At 49.9% G+C, this 19251-nt stretch overlaps 2 protein-coding genes across 3 annotated transcripts in view; one reads left to right on the top strand and one right to left on the bottom strand.

Annotated features, from left to right (window-relative positions):
• Nucleotides 1–19251, top strand: part of TSPEAR (thrombospondin type laminin G domain and EAR repeats) — a gene marked incomplete at both ends in the record, with an annotated part of 153565 nt that overhangs the window by 61763 nt on the left and 72551 nt on the right. The window lies entirely within an intron of this gene.
• Nucleotides 10544–16879, bottom strand: LOC308436805 (uncharacterized protein; the record flags this gene model as incomplete). Of its 2 annotated transcripts, XM_080937783.1 has the most annotated exons (2): nt 10544–10951; nt 16469–16879. In XM_080937783.1, 2 exons carry the CDS (start codon nt 16877–16879, stop codon nt 10544–10546), a joined length of 819 nt encoding a protein of 272 aa, XP_080793909.1. The 2 variants fall into 2 exon arrangements, with proteins under 2 accessions (XP_080793909.1, XP_080793910.1); XM_080937784.1 differs by lacking the exon at nt 16469–16879 and having other exon boundaries at nt 10544–11323.

The raw sequence follows: 19251 nt of genomic DNA, 5'->3' as shown, positions 1-19251 counted from the left end.
TGCTCCCAGCTCCCGACTTTTATCCTCCCGGTGTGTTTTGCTGCAGGAGGCTCTGCACACTTTCATTTCCTTGTTCCTGGAGAGTCCAATGCGGGGCTCAGCCATTAGCTCCTGTTGGGCTGGTTGCTCTAGCAATAAACACATCTGGAGGGAAAGCAAAGATTTCCTGGGCTGACCTTGTGCCCTCTGCCTCATGGCCTCTGTCAGGGTACCTGGTGATGACACTGAGCGCTAAGACTGTGTGTTCCAGCTCTGTCCTCAGAGGGGTGGTCCAGCCTGCCTGTGGCTGCGAGAGAGGTTATGGCCTGTCACAGACTTCTCTCTCCTGCATCCGAGGCCAGCACTGTGGCCAGAGCATCCCTCTCACAGCCTCTGCCCTCCAGTATCCTCGATCTTGTCTGGTGCCTGGGCTCAGTGGTACTCCAGGAAGCAGGAGACAGAGGTGTGTGCACGGTAGCAAGGGAGCAGAGATCCACACTTGCTGCGCTGAGTAGGGCTTCTGTGCCACACAGTGTGGGCTTTCTGCCTCATAAACATGCTGCAGCTTCTCACGGGATCTCTGTCCTGTCGTTGACTTCTACAAACAAGTTCAAGCGTGGCGGGTCTCTTCAGGTCATGACCCCTCTGGACTTCTGTCTGTGACCTCCCGTTTCTCCTGCTCTCAGCAGAGGACTCCCAGCCTCCCCACCCCCTTTGACCTAATTTCAAAAGGCTTTGCATGGGCCTTTCAGACCTCACTCTCCACTCCCCATCTCCCCCAGCCTCACCCTCAGCCTCTCTCTGGAGGTCAGAGGTCAGATACCAGCCCTTAAACAGGCAGCTGAAGAAGACCAAGATGGAGGACAGGACTAGAAACACATTTTAAATAATCAGAGTCATCGTGCTTCCAAGCCTGACCTCGGGGAGTCTGTGGTGAGGTGTCCTTTCCAAGCCTGACCTCGGGGAGTCTGTGGTGAGGTGTCCTGGCTGGCGTGGCACTCGAGCCATCGAGCATTCCATGTCCACATTTATCCAGTCACGGCTGTGTCCGGAGTTCCCTCTTTACGGTGGGACACCATTCTCTTCTGTGGCTGCACCACAGCTCGGTCAGCGGCTGGGCGCTCCGCCTGTTTTCACCTTTGTGCTACAGTCAGCAGCCCTGCCAGGAACAGTCTCACAGTCTCCTTTGAACATGTCACCAGCTCCTTGGCAGAGACCTATGGGCAGACAGAGCAACTTAGCCATGTGACTCTGCGTTTAGCCATGGTGAGACTACAGCGCCATTTCCAGTCTGTAGCCCCTGATAGTGCACGGCGCTGTTGTGTGTGTCTAGTTACAGCTAACCCGCCGTGTGCACCGGCTTCCTGCTGTACTCTCCAATTCTCCCCTAATGACCTGACACAGGGCTCTGAGTACTCTGTCACTCTGTGTGTGTGTGTGTGTGTGTATGAGTACATGTTCGTGGATGTTTGAAGTGTGTGTGCACATGTATATGTGTAAGTCTATGTGTTTGTATATGTGTAAGTCTGTGTTTGTGTATATAAAAGTCTCTCTGTAAGTGTATGTGTGTATTTGTGTACATATAAGTGCATATAAGAGTATGTTCGTGCATATGTGTATGTGTAAGTCTCTGTGTGTAAGTCTATGTGTGAGGATATATGTATAAGTATATGTATATATTTGTAAGTGTATTTGTGTGTAAGTCTGTGTGTGTATGTGTAAGTCACTGTGTGTATGTGTGTACATCTAACTGTAAGTGTATATATGGAAGTGTAAGTGTATGTGTAAGTCTGTGTGTGCAAGTCTATGTGTGTGCATATATGTGTAAGTATATATGTATATTTGTAAGTATATGTGTGTAAGTATACATGTGTGTGTATTTATAAGTGTATGTGTGTGTAAGCATATGTGTATGTGTATTTGTAAGTAGTATTTGTATGTGTAAGTTTATGTATGTATGTAACTGTATGTATAAGTGTGTGTGTATGTGTAAGTTTATGTGTGTGCGCAAGTGTGTGTATATGTGTACATAGAACTATAAGGGTGTATGTAAGTGTATGTATAAATATATGTGCATTTTTTCTCTACAAGTGGCCACGGAACCGCTATACCTAGTCTTAGGATTGCACTGTCTTCTTCAGAAATTAGTTTGGCCAGTCCCTTGTCTTAGACTGAGTTGTTTCTCCTGTCGTGGATGGATTCTGGGCAGTAGGTCCCTGAATGTCAGTGTTCTGAAGGTCACCATTGAATTCTCTAACAGTGTCCTCTGCTGCCCACTGCTTTCTTAATCTTGGTGGTTTAATTCCTCTTCTCTTGTGTCCCTTGTGTTTTTGTGACTTGTCTGAGACACCACAGTTGAGGCTTTGGTCAGCTGAGGCCTTCTTTTAAGATTTCATAGCTGTAGTTTACGTATTTGGTTTTCTGATCCATTTTATTTTGTTTTATTTTTGATGTGGCATTAGTGTACAGCGTTATGTTCAGCATGTAACTGTCCCAGAACCATTTATGGAAGAAACTGTTCTTTGCTCACTGTGTGTTCTGGTGATGTTGTTTGAAATCAGGTGATTCGGCTTAGTCCACTGATGTACATGCCCATCATATCTTCATCATCATTATCATCAGCAGCAGCATCAGCAGCAGCAGCAGCAGCACCATGGGTTTGACCCCAAGGACTTTACTGTTGGCAGTTGTATTCTTTATTGTCTAATAGCTTAGGCTCTAGCCTCCAGTGCACTGTTGAGTGGAAATCGACATCATCACCTTGTTCCTTAGAAAGGGTTCGGGGCAGGCTTCATGGGTGTCCTGCTTTGCACTGAGGACCTTCTGTCAGGCTTTTTGAGTGTCTTTATTAGGAAGGGGGTGTCAGATCTTTCCAGGCATCTTTTTGTCTGACTGAGTTGGATGTGAGGTCTCCCGGTCCCCTGTAGTGTACACACAGGTCTACACAGCCTCTGAGTCAGTTTTGCATTCCTCGGCTCCCAGCCTATGCCTTGCAATCCTTTCCTATGGTGCTGGGCTCAGTCTGACTGTGTTTTGTGGGTGGGAAGTGGCAGTGGGAGAGCTCATGGTTCTTTTCTAAATGTTTGTTGTTGTTCTACTCGAAAGCTTTCAGCCCTGGGCTCTTCCTTCATGGATGGTCTCTCACTGTGCTTGACTTCTTTGACCGTGTCAGGTCAAATCTATTGGTCCTGGGCCAGTTCATACACTTTAGACCTGAGACACTGATGGATAAGATATACAAGAGACACTTGAAACAGTAACCACTGCCCTCTGGGTAACAAAATAAGAGTAGATGGGGCATGCTGTAGAGTCAAATGGTTAGGAAACAATGTAACACTATCAACCCAGAGATCAATCCTCATGGTTGTCATTATACAGACCCCAATCTATATGAAGCTGAACTGGAAAGAACCCAACATCTCTGGTACTCTGAAGACAGCTGGCCATGTCAGCAGGCCATTGTTAGTGCAGTCCTGTGAAAAGAAGAAATAGAAGGGCTGGAGAGATGGCTTGGTGGTTAAGAGCACTGACTGCTCTTCCAGAGGTCCTGAGTTCAAATCCCAGCAACCACATAGTGACTTACAGCCATCTAATGGGTGTGTCTGAAGACAGTGACAGTGTACTCTTATAAATAAAATAAATCTTTTGAAGAAGCAGGAAAAGCAGCAACAGCAGCAGCAGCAGAAGAAGAAGATGATGAAGAAGATGATGATGATGATGATGATGATGATGAAGAAGAAGAAGAAGAAGAAGAAGAAGAAGAACAAGAAGAGGAAGAAGAAGAAGAAGGAAACTCTGCAGGGCGCAGCATAGGCCAAAGACATCTCAATGAAGTTGAAATTGTTGAGACTATATGAGGCGTCATCTCACGATGGAAAGAAATAGAAACCAAAACAGAAAGAGAACTGGAGATCTGTTGAAAGAGAAGACATATTTAGATAGCCAGGGAGTCAGGGGAGAGGCTGGAAGATACAAGAGGTAGTTGAAGATGAAAAGGTGACAAACCCATGCTTGGATGCGGCCCAAACAGCACAAGAGGAAAACTCAGTAGCCATGAAGGAAGAGCCTAGACCAGTCATCTAAACCCACACGTCAAGGAACCAGGAGCAGGAAGCACAAACAGCCCAGAGCCAACAATACACTAGAAATACAGCTTAGAGCCGGACATGGAGGTCAGAGAAACACAGCCTTGGGAAACCGGCAACAAAGAGCAACGCTGGCCGATGTTTAACCCCAGGAAAGGAAAAGGAGTCTTAGTGGAAACAGGGATGTGGATGTGTTTACATAAGCAAACAAAACAAAACAGCAATTACAGAACACTTCTGGGAGCCAGGAGCGTTTCTAACTATGCAGAAATGCCTTAGTTCCTCCTCTAGTTTTTTCTTTTGTGTAACTGAGGATTGAGCCTAGTCTCCTGCACGTGCCCCCAAGGCATTGCATGTGGAGTAGTTAAAAGATCTTAGGGCTTTTATACATTTTTCTCTCGTTTCCAGACAAGGCGTTTACTAGACTGGCTTCGAACTTGCCCTCCCCCTGCTTCAGCTTTCATAGTAGTTTGGGACTGTAGGTGACAGCTATTGAAGACACCTCTGCTGTGTGTTTAAAGGGCAGTTTGCTGTCCACTTCTGAGTAGACTGCCTCCTTCCTGTCCTTTGAGAACACCACACCGTTGACCCCTGGCCTCGGGTTCTAACGGGTGCTGTTGTCTTGTCGTAATGCATTGTCTTCTCCGAGTTTCTTCTCCCTGGAGTGCGTTATGCCTCTTGAACATGAAGTTCCAGGAGCCCTGTCACCTTGAGGAAGGTTTTCAGTTATTTCTGGAAATACGTCAACTATTTTGTATTGGCATAGAGCACACGGGAGCTCTACCCTCTTAGCTGTAAAGGGTACATTTGGATGGAATTGCAGACACTGTGTGGCTCTCATGACTGCTCAGCCCCCTAGCTCCTTCACCATGTAAAAAGCAAAACTAGGGGCTGGAGAGATGGCTCAGAAGTTAAGAGCATTGGCTGCTCTGCCAGAGGTCCCGAGTTCAATTCCCAGCAACCACACGGTGGCTCACAGCGGTCTATAATGGGATCTGATGCCCTCTCCTGGTATGCAGGTGTACATGCAGATAGAGCACTCATGTAAAATAAATAAGGAAATCTGAAAAAATACATTTAAAAAAAGGTCAAAAAACAAAAAACTGAACGAGAAGTAAAACCAAAACCAAGACACAACAACCAATCTGTGTTCCTATCTGATGCCTACTTGTCCCCCCTCTGCCGCCTGGGGAACCTCAGTCTTGCTCTCAGTCGCTCTAATTTTTCTTCATGTGTTTTCCAGTCCTTTATCACTCTCCCCTCTCTCCTGTGGCCGGTCCTATTAAGGCAGGGTGTCTCCTGTACCCTGCAGGCCAGTGGGGCTGGGCGGACCTCACTGCCTCTATTCTGTATCCTGCTTCCCAGAATGGAGTGTTTCAGACCACCTGGCTTCCCAGCTTCTAACCTTTCCTTTAACCTGCACAGCCCTGTGATTGACCCTGACAGTCTGCGAGAACCTCTGAGACCTTTGGGGTCAGCAGAGTGACAAGCCACAGGGGGCAAGAAGGGAGTTGGGCACAACATGGCTCAGTAGCTGGTGTTGGTTCAAACTTCGTCAGTCTGACCCCGAGCTGTTTCTTTTAGGCACCATCAGGTGAAAACTATTCTTGTGATGATTAAACTTAACCCCCAAGTCTCTTTGAGGAATAAAGTGAACTAAATCCGGATCAGACTACATCGAAACTCTTTGTAAAGTCCGTGTGGCACCTTCCATAAAGATAATAGATTCTAAGAAGAATTCTGAGTTTTATGTCTTCATCTGAAAGCTGCTAGTGGAAGGCCAACTTCCAGGCAGCTAGGGTGAGGGTCTTAAAGGCCATGCACACAGTGACACACCTATTCCAAGAAAAGCACACCTCCAAATAGTTCCACTCCCTGGGCCAAGCATATTCAAACTATGACACTGACTCCCCCTGACTTCCTCAGTAACCAAAATCTTATTTTAAAACCTTTCTCTCTCTCTCTCTCTCTCTCTCTCTCTCTGTGTGTGTGTGTGTGTGTGTGGTGTGTAAAAATATATGTTCCAAGGTGTGCATGTAGAGGTTAGAGGACAATTAGAAGTCAGTTGTCTCCTGCCATTTAAAGGGATCTGGGGCTCAAACTCAGTCTGCCAGAGCCTCATCCAGGCACCTTTACCCACTGAGCCATCCCACCAGCTGGAGCATATTGTTTTGACACATCTATGTTCACTGATGCCCTATTCACAATAGGAAGAAAACGGACTGACTCATCCTGATGCCCATCAGCCAAGAGATTATGAGGTGTACACATGCACGGGGGGAGTTTTACTCAGCCAGAAAGAAATGAGACATGAACTCTGAAAGAAACTGAAGGAACTGGAAAAATATTATATTGAGTGAGGCCACACAGGTTCAGAAAGACAAATGAATTATATGAAATCTCTCTCATATACAAAGTGTAACTACTTATGTTTATATGTGTTCACTTGTGTGGGACTGAGTGTGTATGGAGCTTGGGAAACTAGGAAGAGTACCTGGGGATGGGGAGGCACTCAGACAGAATGGAGGGGTAGCTGAACATGTTATACAAAAGTAGAAGGATGATCCAGAAGTGGTTTAAGCAGGCAAGCGACGATCCAGAAGTGCAATGGTTTAAGCAGGCAAGTGGCAGTGAGGGTGCGGGAGGGGTGGGGGGTTCACCAAAGCTCAGTATGTATGGAGGTGCCATAGGGAAGCCTGCTCCTCTGTGAATCATCAAGATAAACCGTGCTGCTCAGTCTGCGAGCATTCTGTAATCCCTAAGTTTCACTCGCTGGTGCTTCCAGATGCACACTAGCATCAGAAAAGACTCAGAGTGGGATTTCGGCGGCTTGCAGTTTGTTAAGACTTGTTTTGTACCCTCTGATCTGGTCCATGCTAGGTAGAGAAAGTTCCATGTGCAGAAGGAAAGAATGTGTACGCCGAGGCTGTTGGAATGCTCTGGAGATGTCTGCCAAGTCCTGGAATGTTCTGGAGATGTCTGCCAAGTCCTGGAATGTTCTGGAGATGGCTGTCAAGTCTCAGAGTGTTCTGGAGATGTCTGTCAGATCTTGGAATGTTCTGGAGATGCTTGTCAAGTCCTTTGAACTGCTGTTCCATGAGCTCAGGCTTTTGTGGGTTTTCGCTTGCACCACCCACTGCCAGGGCAGCTGCTGCACAGCACAGTAGCTTTTTAGGTTCTATCTCACGTTTGGTCAAAGGATGCTTGCTTTGTGAAGTTGGACAACCACCGCTGTCCACTGTGCGTATGGGTTCATAGTCGTGCATCTTTGTGCTGAACTTACCCCTTGGTCATTATATAGTTACACATTTGTCTCTTCTTTCTGCTTATCTTAATTCTGCTTTGTCAGATGCAAGCATAGGCACTCCTGCGGAAGTTCTCTCAGACTATGCGTCATTCAGATGCTGTGAGTTTCTTGAGGGTGGTATGCCATTGGGTCTTGTTTTGTTTTTTTGTTTTTAAATCCCATTCAGCTGGTCTGTCTTTTAACTGACAAATTAAGACTGTTCACATTCAAAGTCACTGATGAAGGTACAAGCTCATGCCCATCCTCTTCCTGCTCTGCTTTTCTTCTAGTTCTGTGCTCTTCGTTTCTTTCCTTCCTCTCTCTGCTCTGTGCAGTCAATGGTTTATAGAATTGTTAATATTTTGTCTTGGTTAGGCTTTTACTGCTGTGAACAGACACCATGACCAAGGCAACTCTTATAAAGGACAACATTTAATTGGGGCTGGCTTATAGTTTCAGAGGTTCAGTCTATCATCAAGGGAATATGGTGGCATCTTAGCAGGCATGGTGCAGGAGGAGCTAAGAGTTATACATCTTCATCTGAAGGCTGTTAGTGAGATACTGACTTCCAGGGAGCTAGGATGAGGTTCCTAAAGGCCACACCCACAGTGACACACCTAATCCAACAAGGCCACACCTCCTTATAGTACCACACCCTGGGCCAAGCATATTCAAACCATCACATATTTGATTCATTTCTATTTCTCTCTGGTACTGTGTATTATTATACTTTCAGATGCAAACCCCAGTGGGTGATGTCTGTCTGACATTTCTGGGTAATAAGATCCTCTTCATCCCTTTTTGTAAGGTTGGTTGTTGGTTATTTTCTTCCGGGGTGTCAGCACCCTGCTCCACAGGCTCCGGCCTACAGAGTTCTGCTCAGGAGTCGGCAGTTGGTCTAGGGGGGTTTGGCATCACATGGGACTTGATGCTTCTCTCTCCTGCAGACACTATGCTGTGCTGGGGGCTTTGATATGTCCATTTAAGTTTCTTTAGACCTTGGAACCTTTCCCTGGGTCTTCAAGTCTTTCCTAAATAATTTTTTGGAGTATCACTGTATAGATTTTCTGTGTTCAGAACTTTTTTATCTTCCCCTTCAGGGGTGCCCGTGGTGCCGGCACCGATGATTGACGGTGTCACAAAGATCTCCCACGTGCTTTCCAATCTTCCCCCTTTATTTTTGTGTTAAGGTGCCTGTCTCCAAGCCCCACACACTTGATTCTATTTGATTCAGTCTGCTTCTGAGGTTTCTGTTTGAACACTTTATCTGGGGTGTAGCTGTTCTCCTTTTCAGGAATTCTGGTTGGTTCTTTCTATAAACAAACAATCAACAAACACCCTTCCTGAGTTTCTCATTTCCTAATTTTATTTACCGATTTGCCTGCGTTTCCTTGGGTCTCTGCTCATTGAGCATTTGTTGTTGTTGTTATTGTTGTTTTCTAAAGATTTATTTATTGATTATAAGTATACTGTCGCTGTCCTCAGACACACCAGAAGAGGGCATCAGATCCCATTACAGATGGTTGTGAGCCACCATGTGGTTGCTAGGATTTGGACTCAGGACCTCTGGGAGAGCAGTCAGTGCTCTTAACTGCTGAGCCATCTCTCCAGCCCCCTCAATGAGTGTTTGAACAATGGTCTTTTGGTTTCTTCATTGGGCTTTTCACTCCCATCCATGCCGTTGGCACCTGATACAAGCAAGTCATTACTGTAGATGTTGCATGGGCCTGTGTTTTTTGGATTCCTTGTTTCTGAGTTGAGATTTTATATCTGATGAAACAGATGTCTCTGATACTGTCAGGGATGACCTTAGCAGCCTACCCAAAGGACATTTCTGTCCGGTGACATCCATTTACCCCAAAGTGGGGGGTTGATCTCTAGGTACCACTGTGTGACATCTCTGGTTCTCCTGTGGGATCACTGAGTTTGGGAGTTATGTGTCTGTATTCAAATTGGACCCACTAGATTGTGCGACCCTGTGGGTTACACAGGAACACAAGAATAGGATACTCTAGAAGCTCAGGCGGGTGTGTCGCAGACAGCAAGGGTGGGTCCTGCATAATCCCCATGTCAGCAACAGCATCTTCTATCTGGTGATTGGGTTTTGTCAGGCCTCATAAACCTGATCCACTGTTTATAAGCATCTTTGGTACTGGCCTAAAGCACTTGACTTCTCATTAGACACTGTTCAGAACCGGATACGTTACAGGAGGTAGAGGGTCAGTCCCCAGTGATGTCAGCCAGTGTGCATTTGAACAAAGCAGAGGAGGAGGAGACAACTGGCCAAGAAAAAGCCATCAGAACCGGTGGATGTGAAGTCTGTCATTATTCTTTACCATTGCTCGGAAGTTGTCACCCTAGAAGGGACCTTGTGTTCTCTAGAAATGGGATCCTGGGACCCTGAGCTGAGGGGCTGGAGCTAAAGCAGATGATTTCCCTTCAGATGAGCTGCCTGAAGTTGCTAGAATGTTCTTAGGCTGTGCACCTTATGGCGCTGTGATCAGCTTGTGGGCATGATCAAAGAATCTCAAGGCTCTACTCCTACCTTCTTGGTGACAGGCACTGGGATGGCACCTGGATGAGACGGTAGGATCTGCACAGCAGCTGGCCTCAGTCCTGGAATTCTTGTAAAGCCATGCCACTTGAGTTTCTCCCAGGGTCTCAGGACAAGGATACACCCTCTCTCCTCTCCCCTCCCCTCCATGGTACACTCCTTCCTCACAATGAAACCCTTTCTGTGGACTTATCAGAGACACTCTGTGAGCCCCAAACAGGAAAGCACAGGACTAGACCCAGAGGAAGTGGAACCGGGGTTCCAGTATCAGAGCATGGGACAAGGGGAAAGGAGCTGTGGGTCTGTAAGCCTCACAGCTGAAGATAAAGAGATGGTGGAGGAGAATGACAGTCGCTATAGAAACGGAGTACATCAGAGACAGCTTTATTGATGTGTTTAGGTCTAGAGTGGTGCAGCTGACCACAGAAGCAGGGTCATCCAGACAGGGAGGGAAGGGAAGGGGAAGCCACAACTCCTGGGATCTGGTGGGGGAGGAACACGCTGGGTCTTCTAAGGGGTTGAGCTAAACTCAGGTATCTCTTTGGACTGTGTGCATTTCTCTTCTGAGCTTGCATGAGTGACAAGGACAGGTGGTGGGGGTGTTGTCCTGTGCCCTGCTGCTTTAGTGGGTTCTGGCACTCAGCAGCTGGACTTCTGGCCACAGCAGGCCTGTCTGGAGCAGGCAGGGCGGCACAGCAGGGACACACAGGAGGCTGGGCGACAGCAGCTGGGCTGGCAGGAGGAGGCACAGCAAGAGGAGCTGGGCACACAGCAGGCAGGTCTGCACACAGGGCGGCACAGCAGGGACAGGCTGGAGCAGGGCTTGCAGCACACAGGCTTGCAGCACACAGGAGCACAGCAGGAGGGCTGGCAGCAGGAGGAGGCTCCAGAGCAGATGGGTGTGCAGCACAAAGGCTTGCAGCACACAGGCACACAGCAGGAGGGCTGGCAGCAGGAGGACTGGCAGCTAGACTGCTGGCAGCATGATCCAGAGCAGATGGGTGTGCAGCACACAGGCTTGCAGCAAAGGGTCACGCAGCAGGGCTGCTGGCAGGGGGAGCAGGTGCAGCAAGCTGGCTGGCAGCTAGACTGCTGGCAGCATGAGGGTGTGCAGCAGGAAGATTGGCAGCAGGGGCTGGACACGCAGCTCACTGGGGTGCAGACGAGGGTGAGGCAGGGGGCTGGGGCACAGCAGCTGGGGGCACAGCAGCTGGACTGGCAGCAGCTGGGGGCACAGCAAGGAACACAGCAGCTGGGCTGGCAGCAGCTGGGGGCACAGCAGCTGGGCTGGCAGCAGCTGGACTGGCAGCAGCTGGGGGCACAGCAGCAGGGCTCACAGCAGCTCTCTGGACAGTCATCCACCTGCCAGGAGGAGTTGGTGCAAGCGTCAGAGCATACAGACATGGTGGAGGCGGCCATGGCGGGGTTGGTTGGAGAAGAGAGTGTGAGCGTGTGAGTGAATGTGTGAGTGTGGGAAGGTGTGTGTGAGGTGCTGGGCTGTTGGCCTTTTATACTCCTCCAGCCTGTGTTTTCCCAGAGGGAGACGCACCTCTCTTCCTGTTTTATAGCAGGTGCATTGTGGGAAGTTCCTCTTCCTGAGCACAGCGCCTTAGAACTGGGTGGCCTGGGAAACAAGGCTTGCTGGCAGCTCCAGGTTGACAGAGGGTGGGGGTGGGGAGTGGGGTGTTGGGGGGAGCTCAGCTGAGAGTGGTAAGGTGGCAGCAAGCTTGCTGGTATCCAGGTAGAGAGACTGTGGGAAGCTGAGGCCTGGCTTCTGGGAGAGAGAAAGACAGGTAGAAAACCTGGTAGCTCAAAGATCCACCTCTCTCAGAGTGTTAGATGTCTTCCATTGGTGGAGTGTGGTGGGCACACCCTTCAGGGCTAGCTGGAAGCACCATCCGGTGCCAATGGCAATGGGGAAGGTGGGGAAGCAGGAGCCAGAGGAGCATCACTGTAAGGTCTCCTCAGAAGTCACTGTGGTGTGAGGACCATGGTATCTGATGTAGGTAGGTCTCATGGTTGAGGCCAGTCTGAGCTACTTAGTGAAACTCTGCCTCAAAAAACCTTAAAGTAAAGCATTCTTAAAGATCAGTGAGTCTGTGAGCAGCAGACCCCTAACCCCCACACCAGTGTTTATTTTCTTATGTCCGGCTGGCTTTTGAAATCTCAAGTCAGAGAGTTCCTGAGTGTCTGTGCAGAGCACACAGCTAGGCCTGTCATCACTGGGCCATGTTGCCTGCCTCTCTCTGCTGGTATCTGTGGTAACTGTAGTTTACATGTCTGGGGACATGACTTAGGACATGGCTCTGGGTATGCAGATGTCTGGCAGGGGGCTCTGGAGGGGACTCTGCCCATGATTGTCTTGTCTGAGGCAGTGGTCCTTGTCATCAAGGGTGTTCGCAATAAAGACCTTTTGAGACCCCGAGCTTGAAAGACTTTGCCGGTTTAAGTGAGGTTGGGGACAGGACTGTGCCTTCATACTCACACACCCAGAGTCATATCCCAGACCATGTTCCCAGCTGTCCAGCCTGCTCGGTCATCACAGAAAACTGTCAGGTATCAGCAGAGAGAGGCAGGCAGGGTATCGGATTCTGTTCCTGGGAGGGAGTTTTCTTGGGCAGTTGGAATGCAACTCTGTTGTTCAGTGACATCATAGGACATTGCCATCCTAGGGTGTCAGGAAGCCCTGAGCACCCATGGAGGGATGAAATCCTACAAGATAGCAGTACTGAGTTCTAGATGGTTCTGTTCACTGGAATGGGGGAGGGCGGTGGGGGCTGGGCAGATGGGTCATGGCCAGAAGTCTGTGTTGAGGGCAGGTAGCTGCCTCTTGCCAGGTGTCCTCAGCTTTTCTGAGGTACGGAACTGTGCCAGGGAGACAGTGTGGGGCTATAAAACTTTTTTTTGTTGAATTTATGAATCCCAAATAAGGTGCAGGTGAAGGTGGGGCATCCAGGGTGTCATTAATGCTACAAGAAAGCTTGGGGAAAGCCCCCAACTATTTCTCTGGGAAATACACTAAAGGGTGACATTATCCACGTGCCTTCACAAGTTACTAATGTGCACGTCCTCAGATAAGACACACAGCATAAAATTTCCAGGAAAATTCCAATTCCTTGGAGTCTTTGGTCTTAAGACCCTGAAGGGATGCAAATATCCCCCGGCAAGTGTCTATATTGCTCTTCCATCTTCTCATGAGCATTACCTGTCACACAGAAAGCACACCTCAGTGTTTCTGGTCACAGCCATATAACTGTCCAAGTTTATGGGTTTAGTTAACCATGGGCACTGGGCTACGAGTCCACAGCCTTTTCTGTGTCTATCAGATATTGTCCGAGGGCAGAGGGGCTGAGGGGCCAAGGGCATCTCCAGATTTTACAGCATGGATCTTACAGGAGCTAAGGCCAGGACCGGAAGTGGCCATAGAGAAGTGAGTCTGGAGCTCTCGCTGACAGATGCTTGCATCCTCCCGGCTAAGGAGGGTCACCTTGCCCTTTACCTGCTCAGCTCTACCCCACATGGCTCTCCTAGGTCTGCCCTTGCACTCTGGAGCAGAAGCACAGTACAGTGTCAGGGAAGGGACCCCTGTGCAGAAGAGAGCCGGCAGACAGGGTGGGTGGCCTGGCTCTGCAGGGACATCAGATGAAGCACCAGGGCCATCTTAACCAGAATGTGCCACTTTGGTAATATCTGACAAAAGCAACTTAGGGGGGATGGATTAACTTTGCTCATGGTTTCCAAGGGTTCTGTCCACCATGGTAGGGAGGGTGTAGGAAGCAAAGCTGCTCACATCATGGAGGCCAGGAAACAGAGAGAGCATCTGCTATAGTTTGTTTCCTCCTCTCCTCTCCCCTCCTCTCCTCTCCTCTCCCCTCCCCTCCCCTTGTCTCCTCTTCTTTCCTCTTCTCTCCTTTCCTCTCCTCTCCCCTCCTTTTCTCTTCTCTTCCCTCCTCTCCTCTCCCCTCCTCTCCTCTCCCCTCCTCTCCTCTCCCCTCCTCTCCTCTCCCCTCCCCTCCTCTCCTCTCCCCTCCTCTCCTCTCCTCTCCCCTCCCCTCCTCTCCTCTCCCCTCCTCTCCTCTCCTCTCCTCTCCTCTCCTCTCCCCTCCTCTCCTTTCCCCTCCCCTCCCCTCCCCTCTCCTCCCCTCCTCTCCACTTCTCTCCTCCCCTCCCCTTCCCTCTCCTGTCCTTTCATATCCTCTCCTCTCCAGCCTCACTGGGTACATATTTCCCCTCAGTGAAATCTCTATGGAAACACCCATACATGCATGCTTAGAGCTGCCTCTCAGCATTTCCTGGCCACCTCTTGGCACAGTCTAAGTGACTCCAAGACCAATTATGTCAGGTATAGACCCTGACAGGGTTTTACTGTGCTGATGGAACTGGAGGGACTGTGGTCATGCACCCAAGGCTGGGAACAGACAGGAAACAGGGTGCCCTTCCTGAGCCTGCACATCCTGTTCCACCCTTGCCAGGAGGCAAACCTGCTCCCAGGACCAGGAGAGCAGGCTTGTCCCAGTAGAAGTCTCGGTGACAGGGATGTATGAGTCTATAGCAGCCACCAGAGAAAGGACCTGCTTGCCCGGACAGACAGCATAGAAAAGCTTCAGATTGGACCACATCTGTGGGTCACCATTCCACAGGGAGTCCTGAGCACACGGAATTTTGATGGAGCCTGTCTGGGATGAGACCCTGAACTTTAAGAGAGAGGCCGCAGGTCTTCGTGATTGCTGGACAGGGTCACTCAGTTCCAGATGTGTGTGTGGTTAAGGGAGACTGTAGTCTTCGGAAGTTGTGTGACTTCACAGCACTAGGGAGGTGATGGCTGCACCTACCTGACTAGAAGGCTGAGGTAAGTTCTGTGTATATCTGAGAGGACATTTTTCAGAAAAGGTTGTCTGGGGGTGTGATGGTTTGTATATGCTTGTCCTAGGGAGTGGCACTATTGGAAGGTGTGGCCCTGTTGGAGTAGGTGTGGCCTGGCTGGAGTGGGTGTGGCCTGACTGAAGTAGGTGTGGTCTGGTTGGAGTGGGTATGGCCTGGCTGGAGTGGGTGTGGCCTGGCTGGAGTAGGTGTGGTCTGGTTGGAATGTGTATGGCCTGGCTGGAGTAGGTTTGTCACTGTGGCCATGGAATTTAAGATCCTCATCCTAGCTGCCTGGAAGTTAGTATTCCACTAGCAGCCTGCAAATGAAGACAGAACTCTCAGCTTTGCCTGCACCATGTCTTCCTAGACTCTACCATGCTCCCACTTTGATGGTAATGAATTGAACTTCTGAACCTGTAAGCCAGCCTCCCAAATAAATGTTGTCCTTATAAGGGTTATCTTGGTCATGGTGTCTGCTCACAGCAGTAAATCCTTAAGACAGAGGGAAGCCTGTCTGAATGTGGGCAATGCATAATGGGATAAAAGCACAACAGAAGGTTACCTTTGTCGACCCATGCCAAGGTGTGGCCTGAGAAATCACATCATTCAACAGATCTGGTATAAGTTGTTTATTGAGGGAGGGAAAAAAAAAAACTCTGGGTCAGGAGAGAGGAAGAGATAGACAAAAACAAACAGGGAGACAACAAAGAGAGGGGGCAGAGAGAAAAATGGGAGAAAGCAGAGGGGGCAGGGAGGACGGCAAAAGAGGGAGGAGGGCAGAGAAAGATCCCTGGTGGCAGGGTGCTCTTTTATCCCACAACACAGTGAGGGTGATGATGTCAGCAGGTGCTGGGTAACCCAGAGCAGGACAGTGGGTTTGCCTGTATACTAACAACTCCAACCCATGGGGTAAAACAGGAAGGACAGAGGGACAACAGAGGGAGAGAATGGACACAAGTATGTGCCTCTGTTTCCTGGAACCAGGAAGAGAGCTGTTCCATTCCCACCTCCCTTGTCTGATTCGCTGAGGCCCCGAGTAAGACCATTGGGGGCGGGGGTGGTCCCCGTTGTCTGTGTTAGGTATTTCAGCACAGAGGTGAACAATTTCAATACAGAAAGGTGTAGGGTATCTGTGGATTTATTGATGTTTTGAGCTGGTGACAGCAAGGCAAGTGTCCCACAACAGCACTGGGACAGGGGACAACAATGAGCCAGTGCCTCCTGGGAGGTAGAAGGGAAGACGCACGGTATTCCTCTTCTGGCGGGAACGTCTATGTCAGGTCAGGATCAGACTGACCTGAGCCAGCTGACACCAGAACCAGGCCATCAGCAGCTGGACTTCTGGCCACAGCAGGCCTGTCTGGAGCAGGCAGGGCGGCACAGCAGGGACACACAGGAGGCTGGGCGACAGCAGCTGGGCTGGCAGGAGGAGGCACAGCAAGAGGAGCTGGGCACACAGCAGGCAGGTCTGCACACAGGGCGGCACAGCAGGGACAGGCTGGAGCAGGGCTTGCAGCACACAGGCTTGCAGCACACAGGAGCACAGCAGGAGGGCTGGCAGCAGGAGGAGGCTCCAGAGCAGATGGGTGTGCAGCACACAGGCTTGCAGCACACAGGCACACAGCAGGAGGGCTGGCAGCAGGAGGACTGGCAGCTAGACTGCTGGCAGCATGATCCAGAGCAGATGGGTGTGCAGCACACAGGCTTGCAGCAAAGGGTCACGCAGCAGGGCTGCTGGCAGGGGGAGCAGGTGCAGCAAGCTGGCTGGCAGCTAGACTGCTGGCAGCATGAGGGTGTGCAGCAGGAAGACTGGCAGCAGGGGCTGGACACACAGCTCACTGGGGTGCAGACAAGGGTGAGGCAGGGGGCTGGGGCACAGCAGCTGGACTGGCAGCAGCTGGGGACACAGCAAGGAACACAGCAGCTGGACTGGCAGCAGCTGGGGGCACAGCATGGGGGCTCACAGTAACTCTCCTGGCAATTGTCAGCCTTCCAGGAGCCACCTATGGTGCTGGGTGAGCAGATTCGGCTGTCACAGCTCAAATTACTGGAGCAGACGGATGTGGTGGATGCAGCGATCACACAGGTCCTTGTGCAGCAGGTTTCAGCCATGGTGGGGCTTGGACCAGGAGGGGTACCTATGTGGGTGTGAGCTCAAGTGTGTGGGTGTGTTGTGTGTGTGAGCTGCCCGGCCCTGGGGTTTTTATGTGCCTCCTATGTGTGCTTCCTCGTGAGAGGAGCCATCTTTCCTTTCCTTGTTGATTGTCTTGTTCCCAGACAACATACCCAGTTTACGACTGGGAGCGCAGGTCATGACGGGGTCAACGGACATCCTCATCCTGAGAGGGACCATGTGACACCTTGACTGGGTGGAGCTGGGGCCTGAGAACTTCCTCCTGTCCCTGCCTCTCTTGCACTGGAAGGCAGGTTCCCTCAGACAGGGTTCCCACTGGCCCAGTGCCATGTCCTTCCAAGCTGCAGGTTTAATCTCTGAATTCATATGCATTTCAGTTTGGATTTTCCCTCTTGGAACTGATCACTTCTGCTTTTGTTTGTGTTCCTATACTCTATTACAACTTTCCAGACTGACCCCTAAGTGTTCCCAAGCTCTGAGGACAAGCACATCCAGTCATTGATTGTGTTATGTCTTCTTTTTCTTCTCCTTCTCCTTCTCCTCCTCCTCTTTTATTAATTTTTACTTACATGAATACACTGTCACTGTCTTCAGACACACCAGAAGAGGGCATTGGATTCCATTACAGATGGTTGTGAGCCACTATGTGGTTGCTGGGATTTGAACTCAGGACCTCTGCAATAGCAGCCAGTGCTCTTAACCACTGAGCCATCTCTCCAGTCCCCAATTGTGTAATTTCTTGTCAACATCACTTCTAGTATTGTGAATTCACAGACCAGTCTGGTTTGACCAAACCCTCAGCTCTGGCATCTCTCAGCTCTTGGACTTCAGTCTTAGTCAGAGTTTCTATGGCTATGGCAAAACATCATGACCAAAAAGCAAGTTGGGGAGGAAAGGGTTTATTCAGCTTACACTTCCACACTGCTGTTCCTCACCAAAGGAAGTCAAGGACAAGAACTCACACAGGGTAGAAACCTGGAGGCAGGAGCTGATGCAGAGGCCATGGAGGGGTGCTGCTGACGGGCTTGCTCCCACAGTGGGCTGGACCCTCCCCCATTGATCACTAATTTAAGACAATGCCTTATAGCTCATGGGTCTCATGGAGGCATTTCCTCAACAGAGGCTCCTTCCTCTCTGAGGACTCTATCTTGTGTCAGGATGACACACAAAAGCAGCCAGTGCACCATTCCTTCATGTCTGGCCCTCCCTCAGCCCTTCCCCTGACTCCCTATACACACACCCTCACTCAGCACTTTGGTCTTCCTTTAGGTCTGCTGCTGTCCAGAATTTTCTTCATTATTTCTTTGGCTGTTTCCTTTCTCTGTCTTCAGTGGCGGCTCCTTGTGAGCTCTTTTTGGGCTGTTGCCCTTATTTTGGTAGAGCACATACATCCTCTGGAAGCTTTCTGCAAATGGACACAGGGCTTCTATTCTTTTGATCCAAGGCATGAACCACAATCTGGTTTTCCTAGCACCATTTGTTGAAAAGGCCATCTTTTCCTGGAGATATTTAGGCATGTTTTTTAATCTGGGGGAAGGGGGCCTTGAGGTCAGTATTGAGTGCTGTCTTAGTCAGGGTTTCTATTCCTACACAAACATCATGACGGAGAAGCTAGTTGGGGAGGAAAGGGTTTATTCAGCTTACACTTCCACATTGCTGCTCATCACCAGAGGAAGTCAGGACTGGAACTCAAGAAGGTCAGGAAGCAGGAGCTGATGCAGAGGCCATGGAGGGATGTTACTTACTGGCTTGCTTCCCCTGGCTCGCTCACTTGCTTTCTTATAGAACCCAGGTCTACCAGCCCAGGGATGGCACCACCCACAATGGGCTGGGCCAGGGATGGCTCCACCCATAATGGGCTGGGCCAGGGATGGCTCCACTCACAATGGGCTGGGCCTCCCCCCTTGATCACTAGTTGAGAAAATGCCTTACAGCTGGATCTCATGGAGGCATTTCCTCAACTGAGGCTCCTTTCTCAGTGATAACTCCAGCTTGCGTCAAGCTGACACCAAACCAGCCAGCACAAGTGCCTTCCTCTACAACCCCCCACCTTAGTTTTTTGAGACAAGAGCTCTCACAGAAGCTGAAGCTTTTTAAATTCAGCTAGACCGGCTGGCCAGTGAGCTCCAGGGATCCTTCTGTTTCCACCTCCTCAGTGCTGAGGGTAAAGACATTTGCCGCTGTACCCAAATTTCACCTTGGTGCTGGGAATCCATTCAGGCCCTCACGCGTGTGCAGAAAGTTCTTTACCCATCTCTCTAGCCTGCTGGCACATTTTTGTCTATAAATGGGTCTTGTATTTAGCTAGTCTACAGAAACCTTGCCATTATGTAGAGAACAGTGGGGTCTC

The sequence above is a fragment of the Micromys minutus genome (assembly GCF_963924665.1).
Source record: "Micromys minutus genome assembly, chromosome: 25".
In the NCBI taxonomy this organism is placed as follows: domain Eukaryota; kingdom Metazoa; phylum Chordata; class Mammalia; order Rodentia; family Muridae; genus Micromys; species Micromys minutus.
The sequence above is the reverse complement of the archived record's forward strand: the minus strand, read 5'-3'. Positions and strand labels throughout refer to the sequence as shown.